Here is a 12,055-nt window from a genome sequence, read left to right on the forward strand (position 1 = left end):
ATAGATCAACCAAACCTCCAGCGTCAGGCGGGAGTCCAACAAGACAGTATGAGAATGAGAAAGAAGTCATGTCAGCTTCATTTCTACAGCGCTTTATTTCAAAGCAGCAGAATCCACAGCAGCTCGGGGTTCATGTCAAATAACTGATGTTTCTAGTATGTATGTGACGGTTTTCTCTCTCTCTCTTGTGTTGTTCTCAGTTCTTTGCATGGCAATGACATCTCAGAGCTGCCTGATGGGATCTTCAACGACGCTGCATCACTGTCACATCTGTGAGTGAATATACAGGCCTACTTCACGAAACACTGACAGTATTACACACACTGAACAGAAACCGAGTCTGTTACGTCTGCTCTGCCCTAAAGCTGTAGTTTAGAGCCGTAAACACACATTAGCTCTGTGTCTTCCCAGAGTTCCTGCAGAGACTGGTCAGTCTGTCTTCAGATCCATTAAACATGTTCACTGTTACTGCGGCTCTTCTGAGTGACCTAGAGAATGAGTGTAACCCTACATGTCCGTCTGCCCACACGCTGCCTGTTATAAAACAGCTCTTACATCTTATTGGAGGAAGCTGATGGAAAGTAGTGGATACACACATGCCTGTGACACACATCACATGAGTGCTTCACTAGCGATAGGTGGTTTCTGATTGTTACAGTCGATTGTTGGTGATGGTAAATGGCCTAGTTAGTTAGTCTAATGTGTAATGAGCTGTATTATTTGGCAGAAATAACTGAAACTAAAAACATAAATAACATTTCTGTTGCTTTAAATAAAATAAACGTTAACTGAAATAACATAAAATATCAGAAGTATAAAATATAGTTCACTCCATAGCACATTTGTTTGTCTTTGGGTCACAAATGAAGATATTTTTAATATTCTGATGACAGAATTTTGATTTTTTTGGGTGAACAATCCCTTTAACTCACAGAATCTGGTGACATTTTTCTTTATTTTGAGGAGTTGAATAGAATTCAAGCGCTTTGTTTGGCAATTGCAGCAGCTTCATGTTTAGGACGCCTGCAGCGCCATCTAGCAGTGATGGTGTGGTAATACAGTACACAGCAGAACACCCTCTGTGAAACTTACATTCAGTCATTTATCTTTTTGTAGAAGACATATTGGGCTTTCTTGAAGATGTAATGTTCCAGCAAGTGTGCTTGATCAGTTACCAAAGAAGCATGTCGATAATAGCTACACAAATAAGACTTGTGATCAAAGTGATAAAATGTTGAAGTGTGAACATAGTAGCCAAAGTATTACAGAAATTTAGCACTGTCTTCATTTGATTGATTCTCTGATTGGTGGAATTTTCTGTACAGCATCATGGGTAATGTAGTTTTTCTCCATGAATTCCACTGTTAAACACAGTGATTTTAAAAAAAAATAAGTTGAAATAACATGGGCTGACAGCTTCAACAGAAGCAGATACTATTGATTAACATCTTCAAAGCTCAAAGTAAGGCTGTCTTTAAAGGTTTATAACTTAGAGTTATAAATTCATTTCCCTATGGAGAAAATGAATGGAGTTTTTACGTCCGGAACCAGACTGATACAGCCGTCTAAGTTTGGTGCATTTCATGCATATGTTTAAAAAGTCAAGGTAACACTAATAAAAATGACAAGAACAATGACAAGAGGGGTTGTGCTCATTTCTGCTGTGTACTGTATTATATACACAGACAGGGCTTGTTCAAATACATGCCTTCTAATGCATCTCATTTCTGGTGTCTAAACACTCATTGGGTTGACTGGAACGTGTTTGGTTGTTCTCAGGGCCATCGGTGCAAACCCTCTGTACTGCGACTGCCGCCTGCGCTGGCTCTCGGACTGGGTGAAAACCGGCTACAAGGAGCCTGGCATCGCGCGCTGCATTGGGCCGCACGGCATGGAGGGAAAACTGCTGCTGACCACCCCCGCCAAGAGGTTTGAGTGTCAGGGTAAGATGAGTGGAGTGTAAGTACAACACACTGCTCCACCGACCAATCAGAGCACATTGTGCTTTTCAGAAGGAGGGGCTTCATAGAGACAGGAACTAAACAGAGCGTTACTGACAGACTAGGAAGAGAGGAGCTGCAACAATGGAGAATATGAGGAAAATAATCAACATTCAAGCAGGAAAACCTGTTCTAGTAGAGCCCAAAAACACAATCAAGGCAAAATATTGACTGTTTAAATAACAATCTTTGTGTTACAAAATGTTTGTCCTTTACACCTCAGAAAAGCTCTTCTACCAGTCTTTGCTCTGAGAGAGACACACTCAGACTCATTTTTATAATATTGATATGTGAGTGACTGTGTGTGTCCGTGTGCGCAGGTGAAGTGGACACTACGATACTGGCGAAGTGTAACCCGTGCATGTCTGGCCCCTGTCTGAACCACGGCAGCTGCGAGGCGGATCAGACGGACGGATACAGGTGCAGCTGCTCCGAGGGTTTTAAGGTGAGCATACGAAACGTGATCAATGTGAACGCTGACAGACGGACGTGAAACACTCATGCATTTGCTTTCACGTACAGGGCAAAAACTGTGAGACGGTGATTAACGCTTGTGTCAGTGAGCCCTGTAAGAACGGAGGAACATGCCACACGTCTGGAGAAGAGGATGAAGACTTTAGGTGAAATATCCACATCAAATGACATTTTCCTTATCGTTTAAAAACATGTGAATTAGTTGAAAGCATGCAACAAAGTGTTATTTGTTGTACTAAATTCAACATATTTTCACTTTAAAACCATTGTGTCTGGACAGCACTATATTACAGCTACATAAATTGTTCTGAAAATAATATCACAGTATAAAAAATTGTATTGGACACAGCAACAGCGTCAACAACGAGAGTCGATTCCTGTAGGGTTGACCGCGACTCTAGGGCTATTCAGAGTCGAGGAATTGACTCTTTTGGAGTCACCTACCCATCTCTAGTTCTAAAATAAGCTGCAAAGATGTACTGTTATGTTTTATATTTGATCTTTTGCTTTTGGGTGAAATATGACTAGGACTTCTTCATGAAATTCATTCCCACGGTGCTTAGAAAGCTTGATCCCCATTTAAAACAATGCATTTGTGTTTTCTCAGCTGTTCATGTGCTGCAGGCTTTGAAGGACCCACGTGTGACACTGACATTGATGAGTGTAAAGATAACGACTGTCAGAACGGAGCGACCTGCATAGACGGGATCAACAACTACACATGTTTATGTGCCCCTTTTTACACAGGTACATGTGTTAAGGCCCTGATATACTCTCGGCGAAGGGATAAAAAGAAGTTTGAAATACCGTTACAGTGATAAACTGTTAGCGAACATCCTGACACCATCCACATTTAGATGAATATGTAAATATGTGCTGCGCTTTCCTCTCTATAACAGAATTAACACACAACACAAACACCAGCGGTGAGAAAACAGCAGTTCAGAAAGCATCTGATCACAGTGATGTATGTTTGCTTCAGCTCTCCAGTCACGTCACGTTTATTTCTACAGCACTTTATACAATAGATTGATTTAAAGCAGCAGCTTTACAGCATTAAACATGAAAAACAGTGTCAGAGTCTCTTTCAGTTAGAATCACAGCTTCAGTTTCTGATATAAAGAGTCTCTCCAGTGTGTTCATGTGTTTACTCGCATCTGACCTCGACCAACTGAACAGAAGAAATGAAGATTTACACCTCAAAGAAGGCGGAGCCTCAGATCCACACCCACTTGTTACATCATCATCACTGACCAATGGTAGTTTGAAGGCAGAAAGCTCACTTTGGCAAATTGTTTCGAACTCCAAAAACGAACATCGTTCGTGCCTGATTTTGTTCGAAATGACATCAAACCAGTTTGTTCTTCAATTTAGCTTGAAGTATATCAGGGCCTTTACTACTTTCTGAACGCATACTTTTGTTTTGTTTTTTACATTTACATCTTTTCTCTCAAACTGTTGTAAGCACATTGTTATATCACCAGACTTACAGATGTCACTTTGTGTGTTTGTGTAGGGGAGATGTGTGAGGATATGGAGGATATGTGTGCTTCTACTCGTAGTCCCTGCAAGCATCAGTCAACCTGCTTCATCACAGTCACAGGCCCAAAGTAAACATCTCTTTTAACCTAGTTGCCGAGTAACAGCCTTTTTATTAAAGAGGACCTATTATGCTTTTTCCCATATTCATCCTTCTTTAGTGTGTAATGTTTCTGTTTGATCATGAAAAAGCTCTGCAAAGTCCCTCCAGCAGGAGTTCTTCTCTATATCAGTGTCAGTGTTTCTGAACTCCCTGAAACGCCTCCATTGCAGTCTTGAGTTTTCTTCACAATATTCCTCATTTTAATAATTTATACGCAGAATAAAGGGGCGGGGCCTGGTTGAGTTAGTTAGTAGTGTATTGAACCTGGCGGTTATGGTAAGGGGTGGGACATTTTCCAAACACCAATCACAACACACTGCTCCAGCCGACCAATCAGAGCACATTGTGCTTTTCAGAAGGAGGGGCTTCATAGAGACAGGAACTAAACAGAGCGTTACTGACAGACTGGGAAGAGAGGAGCTGCAACAATGGAGAATATGAGGAAAATAATGACATTCAAGCAGGAAAACCTGTTCTAGTAGAGCCCAAAAGCACTTTATAAATGGGCATAATAGGTCCTCTTTAACCAAAAGATCAAATCTTTTCAAAGAACTCCATAATTTTTGTGTACAGTGATTTGTTTAGCAAGTGCATGTGTTTGATTTAGGTGTATATGCGCACCTGGTTATGTGGGTGACGACTGCAGTGTGAACTATGATGACTGTAAGGACCACAGGTGTCAGAATGGGGCGCAGTGTGTGGACGAGGTCAACGGATACTCCTGTGTTTGCCCGAAGGGCTTCAGGTCAGTTCTATACACCATTACCTTTACATTTTAACATCTGTGGAATTAACTCCAATTCACCAGTGATCTAGCATTACACTTCATCTTTTGAAAGACTTTTTTTTTGTTCTGGAGGGACTTTATGTGACTCGATAAATGAAGAAGTTGAGGATTTGTTAAGGGGTGTGTGTTGATGTGGATTCGTACGCTGGAGTGCCTCACATTACTCATGCAACTCCGTAGGATGAATTGCTTTTGTTGTTATATCCCCCATTCAGAAGTCATTTTTGATAAAAGTTGCCTCAGTGGAGGGTTTGAACAAAACCTCAGCTTTCTCCAGCTCTTTTTTTTTAACCGTTATTAGATTCAAGAAGCATACAGATGATCACTTTAGGGAACTCATTTTACAGTCTGTAATCACCTGATCCTAGACGGCGAAATATTTGTGCCATAGAGTTGCTGGAGGAAAATGTATGTTTTGCATGAATTGGTTATAAAATTTCATTTAATCTTCAATAAGTCACAACAATAGATGAGCACAGTCTGTATAAATAACACACAAATAATGTTATGTTCTCATGACTTTATTGAACACACTGCATAAACATTTATAATGCAGTCTATGGTGAGATGTATTGTCTATAAATTGAGAAAGCACTGCTGCTACTTTCCATAGAGGTGGCCATCCTGCAGACATGACTGAAAGGGCACAACGCAAAATGGGCAATGACGTTAAGAAGAATCTTAGAAGGACTTAACAACTCTGTTGATGTGTCTGTGAAATGGAAAACACTAAACAAAAAACTGTTGTTGTTACTTAGTTGAGATGCTAAAAGCCCTGGATGTTGTTGGGTGTTCTGGCATTCACTAGAGTGTTTTGTTGGGAGTATTATGGGAGTATGGAGTACTGGAGCCACTTATGCATGCCATCCGGTCACTATACAACTTGTTCTAGAGGTGTGTCTGCACTCTCAGCCTTAAGTCAAGCTTGTTCCCAGTTGGTGTTGAACTACACAAAGGCTATCCTATGCCATTTGTAAAATTCATGGACAGGATCTCAAGGCACAGGCGAGGAGTGGAGTGTTTCCAGTTTGGGGGCCTCAGGCTGGAATTTGCTAATTATGGCCAAGTGTGAAGCGACTGGGATGAGGGTCTGGACCTCCATATCGGAGGCCTTGGTTGTCAGCCAGAAAGAGGTAGATTGTCCTCTTCGGGTAAGAAGGGAGTTCCTTCCACAAGTGCAGGAGTTTACCTATCTTGGGGTCTTGTTCACGAGTAAGGGTAGGTCAGAGCATGAGATTGGTAGGTGGATTAGTAGGTGAGCTCGGCCCCCTCCAAGTCCAACGCACACCTCAACATGGTGATGGGGTAAAGGTTAAGTAGGGGATTGCCTACTCAGGCTATGCCACCAGTGATTAAGGTGCTTGCACCGAAGAATCACCTAGGGCGTTATCCGAGGTGGGCAGGCCTTGCAGGAAAATGACTGGTCAAGTGGGCTTCGGCGAAGACTGCCATGGTGTCTTTCGGCTACAACTCAGCATGTCACGACATTGGCGAAGACAGCACAGCAGCAGAGCAGTTGCAAGTCACTCTGAAGGGTTGTATGGTTCCCCTCTTGGGATCACTTAAGACCAACTTACTGCGTCAGCAGCCTCCAGCCTGCATGTCTCAGTTTCTGAGCCTGCTGGCAACGGTCAGTGTTGGAAGAGAGAGTGGGATTGGTTACACAAACTTCTGCCAGTATAATCCATTCATTGTGATGGTATGTCACATATGCTAAGTCCTGTGGTGATGGGTGCAGGCGGAAGATACCACTGGGAGGACTTAGTCATGGATCTTCACGTAGGCGGCCTGGGTGTGAAGGTCATTTGATGCTGACCTGGAACAACAGTACCATCCGTATCCTGCCCAGGTGAAAGAGAAGCCCTTTTTAGGGACAGCACTGTTCTCTTCCAAAGAAGAAGGGAGTAGGTGGATCAGGACATTGGCAGCAGTAATGCAGTGATTGTAACAGGCTGTAGTGGTGAAGAGTAGCTGAGCATGTGGGCAAAGCTCTCAATTGACCAATGAATCAATGTTCCAGGCCCTCCCCTATGGTCATGAGCTTTGGATAGTGACTGTAAGAGCAAGTTTGTGGGTACAAGCAGCTGAAATAAGTCCTTGGTCATGGTTTATTTTATAGTGAGCGCGTACTTGCTGTTTTCAGTGCACTGTGGATCTTTTTTGTGCCTGCTTCAGGTGTCTAAGCTGTCCACAAACTCACCCTATAACCACTTGTGGGGTTCCAATAGTGTTTTTATGTGTATTGACATTTCTTGATTGTGTGTCTGCCATTATCTACAATAGTGATTCAGACATTAAGGAAGGAAAGTCTGCAAATTTAATCTGCAAATTGCAGTGTGTGCTTCTTTTGTTTCATGCAGTCTTTCTGCTCATGGTATTAAGATGCATTTTGGTCAATCAGATCATAAGTGGATGACACTAAACACAGGTGTAAACGGAGTCTAAAACTTTTTGAGCTTGTCCACTTTCGACCACTTCCAGAGGTAGTCGAAAACACATTCAACCGGATTGCTTTCTTAGTGTAAACGCTCATGTGATCGAATGTGTTTGAACAGCCACTAAAGACGCCAACTCTTCGTCGACTGACCTAAAGCATAAACGTTATGGGAAGCGCGCTAGCCAGATGAGATTTAAACTTTGTCAGCTGAAGTCCCAAGTTTGGTTTGAAGATGAAAAATGCACAGAGCACAATGTTCTCTAACCATTACTGATTTCTAACATGCACTACAGCATTCGGCCGGTCTTGCGGCTGAAACAAAAGCTGCTGCTCTCCTTACGTTTTTCCATCATCTCTTGGCGTGTTCATATATCAGTTGCACAAGCTTATTTTGTCCATTAGATCGAAAGATCTGAAAAAATTCAAACATTTACCCACCCATAGACCCTCCCCTCGAAGAAATCATGACAGAAGTGGTTGAAAGTGGATAAAAGAGACGGATTAAAACACCAGGTGTAAACGGGTATGTGTCTACCTTGTCCACTTGTGATCTGATCGACCAAAACACATCTTAATACCATCTGGAAACAGGGCCTCTTATAGATGCTCACTCCAGCAAAAGAACATGCATGACAGAGAAAATCACAATTAGATTTGAGATGATCAAAGTTATCCTGAAATATTTTGTGTGCAGTGGACAGCTTTGTGAAGTCCCATCTACACCGCGCTCTCTCTGTGAGTTGGCCGACTGTCAGAACAACGCCCCCTGTGTGGAGCGGGGGGGTCATCCTCTGTGTCAGTGCTTGGCAGGGTTTGGTGGACCACGCTGTGAAAAGTTGGTCAGTGTCAACTTTGTGGACAGAGACTCCTACCTGCTACTGAGTGACCTGAAGAACTGGCCTCAAGCCAACATCACACTACAGGTATTCAGCCAAGCCCAAACTTTGAACAAATACTGAAGGTAATTTGTCAGTGTTATTGTAACATTTTTCACATGGCTTCAGGTATACAGAACTAAAGAATGTATAAGAATAAAGGCTAGCTGTGCTTTATAACAGGTAACCAGTGTAGTGACAAAGTCCATTTCTCAGATTTGTTCTGTTCATCTTCTGATGATATATTTTTGGTTCTGTCTACAGGTGTCCACGGCAGAGGACAATGGCATTCTTCTGTACAATGGGGACAATGACCACATTGCTGTAGAGCTTCATGAAGGTCATGTTAAAGTCAGCTATGACCCTGGCAGCCAACAAAGTCATGCAATCTACAGGTGAGCTAGAGTTTTTTTTAAAATTCAAATCGAATGTTGGCATGCAGGGACATTATTAATTATGAAGATGTGCACGATATTGCTGAATCCATTAAAGGTGTGGTTGATTATGATTTCACGGTTTTAACTTGTGTTAGTGTGTAATGTTGCATGTTTGTAATGTTTGGGCATTAACAACACCTGCAAAGTTGCGATGCTCAAAGTTCAATTCAAAGGGAGATATTTTCTTGTAAAGAATTCTCTGTTTAAGGACTACAACAAAAGGCTGGTAGGGACTACAATGAGCTTCTTCCCGAGTTGGTGACATCACTAACCCTAAAATTTACATAAACCCCGCCCCCGAGAACACTCAACAAGGGGGGCGGGGCCATGTTGGGCTGCTTTAGAGAAGAGGAAGAGTTGTTGTAGTAGAGTGTTGTTGATGTCGTCATTTTACACCGGACTGCTTCACAAACGAGGGTCAATTCAACACTGGATTTGCACAAAAGATTAACATGACGGCACATGCTAGTGGATGAGTTGAATCAACTCCACAGCAACTACATAAATTTATCCACTAACCATTCAGAAACGTCCAGTTTCATTCTAAAAGTTGTAACTTCTTCCTGAGTCTCTCCATCAGTGTCGACTCCGGTTTGAACAATGTAAGGCTGAACACCGTTACTGACAATCCTCATTTTGGCTGCGTGAGATTCTCCAGCTTTGTTCTTGTTGAGCAACCGAAGCGCGAGCTGTTAAAGCTCCGCCCTCTTCTGGAAAGGGGGCCGGGAGCAGCAGCTCATTTGCATTTAAAGGGACACACACAAATACGGCGTGTTTTTGCTCACACCCAAATAGGGGCAAATCTGACAAGCTATGATAAATGATCTGTGGGGTATTTTGAGCTGAAACTTCACAGACACATTCTGGAGACACCAGAGACTTATATTACATCTTGTGAAAGGGGCATTATAGGTCCCCTTTAAAAATGATTATAGTTGGGTAAGATGGAATAAGACGCACCATTTATTTTTTGACCAGTGATGTCACTAAAAGACATTTTGTATTTTCCACTCCACAGCCAACTACAAATGAAACATTTATGAAGTTTTGATGCAAATTAAATATTGAATCAATTATCTTTCATGTTTGTTTTACACTCAGTACTGAGACCGTCAATGATGGTCAGTTCCACACTGTAGAACTGGTGACCTTTGACCAGATGGTGAACCTTTCCATAGACGGTGGCATCCCAACAACCATGGACAGCTTTGGTAAAGTGCAGCCCTTGAGGGGAGAAGCTCCATTATATGTGGGAGGTAGGACACACCACAGATATCTGTCTCCGTCACAGCCATAGTAACTGTACAATACTGTCAATCACCGCTGTGTACCCATGGAAACACCTAGACATGACACATGCTCTCCGTTCCATTGCTCTTGATGTCTAGAATGCACAAGTAGAGTGAGTTCTAGTCCTGATCATGGTTGGATATCAGCACTCTTGGATGGCCTCTCATCCAAACAAATATGAGTACAGTAACAGTATACCAAGATTCTTCACATCTGCTCCTGGTGGGCTGTTGTACAGATCCAACCCTGCTCAAACCCACTTACCTATAAATATCTAGCAATCCTGTAGACCTTGATTTGCTTGTGCAGGTGTGTTCGATTAGAGTTGCAGCTAAACTGCATGACACTTGAACTCTAAGAATCCTACCATAGCTTTAACCGTAACTGGCATCAATATTCTGCTGTATATGTGCCACTGGTCTCTTCCCAAATCTGCGCTTACAACATTTTTTCTCTCAATTAGGCATGCCGGTCAGCGTCCACCCCACTGCTCCTCGTGTGTGGCAGATACAAAACGGCTCCAGTTTCCACGGTTGCATTCAGAACCTTTACATCAATAATGAGCTACAAGACTTCACCAAAACCCAGATGAAACCTGGTGTGGTGCCCGGATGTGAGCCCTGCCGAAAGATATACTGTCTCCATGGCATCTGCCAACCCAACACCGCCACGGGCCCCGTTTGCCACTGCCAGCCTGGATGGAGCGGGCAACACTGTGACCAGCCTTCTGCGAACCCCTGCCTGGGCAGCAAGTCAGTGGAGTTCTTGAAGTGAAATATGCCGATTGGACTGACGCGCAACGTGATCCTCTAATTCTTTCATTCGCTTTGCACAGGTGTGTCCATGGGAGATGTATTCCAATGGACATGCAGTCGTACCGCTGTGAATGCCAGGAGGGTTTTCATGGTGCCCTGTGCAACCAGCAGGAAGAACTCTTCAATCCGTGCAGAAGGCTACAATGCAAACATGGTCACTGTCAGATATCTGACACAGGAGATGCCTACTGTCACTGTGAGGTGGGCTACAGCGGGGAGTTATGTGACAAGGGTAAGAAAACAAATTCAAAACGTATGTGAAGCATTCTGTTTCTGATGAGATGACAAAGCATGGGAGAAACAAAACTTTTCAAAACTTTAAATTAATTGAACCAATTACTTCACAAAATGATTCACTGTTTCAAAGTGCTCGAAACGACACAAACTGGTGAGGCCTGCTGGTTAATGTTATTTTATTAAATTGTAGGGCTTGTTTTATGGAGAGCTTGTTTAATCAGGCCAGTATGAGACTATTGACTACAACTTTTTATTATACAAATGTGTCATTAACTCTTTCCCCGCCAGCGTTCACAAAAAAAGTTGCCAGTCAGCATTTATATTCACAAAACTTTCAAGGCCCCTAGAATATTTTGTATTTAAATATTGTTGTATGAATATGTAAACAGTCAATAGAACAAAAGAAAGAACAGAGCCTCTGCTTTTAAACAAAAGACTTTTTGTCAAAGACTTGGTCCGAATGGGATTCAGAATGATGATCAAACACAGATGGAGTAGATCGAGTCCATCAAAGCTTCGGTCGTTTCCTCTTCATGGGTTCGACATTTCATCCAGTAACATTAGGCGGTTGTTATTTATATGCTGTTGAATGTTTGATGATCGTGTTAGCTTACATGTGCATAAACAACTTTTATCTGTTCCTTCTGTTTTACACAGATCTTCTTCTTTGCTTGTTTTTGGATCCGGAGAGGCTGTATTATTTCAGAAGATGCGTAACAGCGCCCTCTACCGTATAATAGTGAAAACACATATTGGCGGAAACACTTGTCAATGGCAGGAAAGTGTTGTCATAAATGATGAAAAATGGCAGGGAAATAGTCAAAAACGTCTAAAATTTTTCGCTGAATTTCAAAACGGTTATGACGAAGCCTTGTTTACTGAAATCACATGACTTTAGCCGTTGATACATGCTCCGAAACAATTGATTCACAAAGGTTTCGAAGCGTCGCAAAGCGCCCATCACTATGGATAGATCCTTCAGTTTACTATTAACTCTTTCCCCACCATTGACGGAATTTTCCGTCATTTATGAGCCGCTTCCCCACCGTTTTTCCCGCTTT

General features: G+C 42.4%; 1 protein-coding gene across 1 annotated transcript in view; it reads left to right on the forward strand.

Annotated features, from left to right (window-relative positions):
- The window catches only part of slit1a (slit homolog 1a (Drosophila)), an 80,361-nt gene that overhangs the window by 65,002 nt on the left and 3,304 nt on the right, over window positions 1–12,055 (forward strand). Inside the window, exons 25-36 of the mRNA XM_051917344.1 lie at window positions 201–272; window positions 1,780–1,943; window positions 2,321–2,445; window positions 2,523–2,620; window positions 3,082–3,221; window positions 3,991–4,084; window positions 4,724–4,861; window positions 8,035–8,263; window positions 8,480–8,610; window positions 9,754–9,908; window positions 10,406–10,694; window positions 10,778–10,989. Coding sequence (XP_051773304.1) covers window positions 201–272; window positions 1,780–1,943; window positions 2,321–2,445; window positions 2,523–2,620; window positions 3,082–3,221; window positions 3,991–4,084; window positions 4,724–4,861; window positions 8,035–8,263; window positions 8,480–8,610; window positions 9,754–9,908; window positions 10,406–10,694; window positions 10,778–10,989 — 1,847 coding nt within the window. The remainder of the gene's footprint in view (window positions 1–200; window positions 273–1,779; window positions 1,944–2,320; window positions 2,446–2,522; window positions 2,621–3,081; window positions 3,222–3,990; window positions 4,085–4,723; window positions 4,862–8,034; window positions 8,264–8,479; window positions 8,611–9,753; window positions 9,909–10,405; window positions 10,695–10,777; window positions 10,990–12,055) is intronic.

The sequence above is a fragment of the Ctenopharyngodon idella genome, chromosome 13 (assembly GCF_019924925.1).
Source record: "Ctenopharyngodon idella isolate HZGC_01 chromosome 13, HZGC01, whole genome shotgun sequence".
Classification (NCBI taxonomy): Eukaryota; Metazoa; Chordata; class Actinopteri; order Cypriniformes; family Xenocyprididae; genus Ctenopharyngodon; species Ctenopharyngodon idella.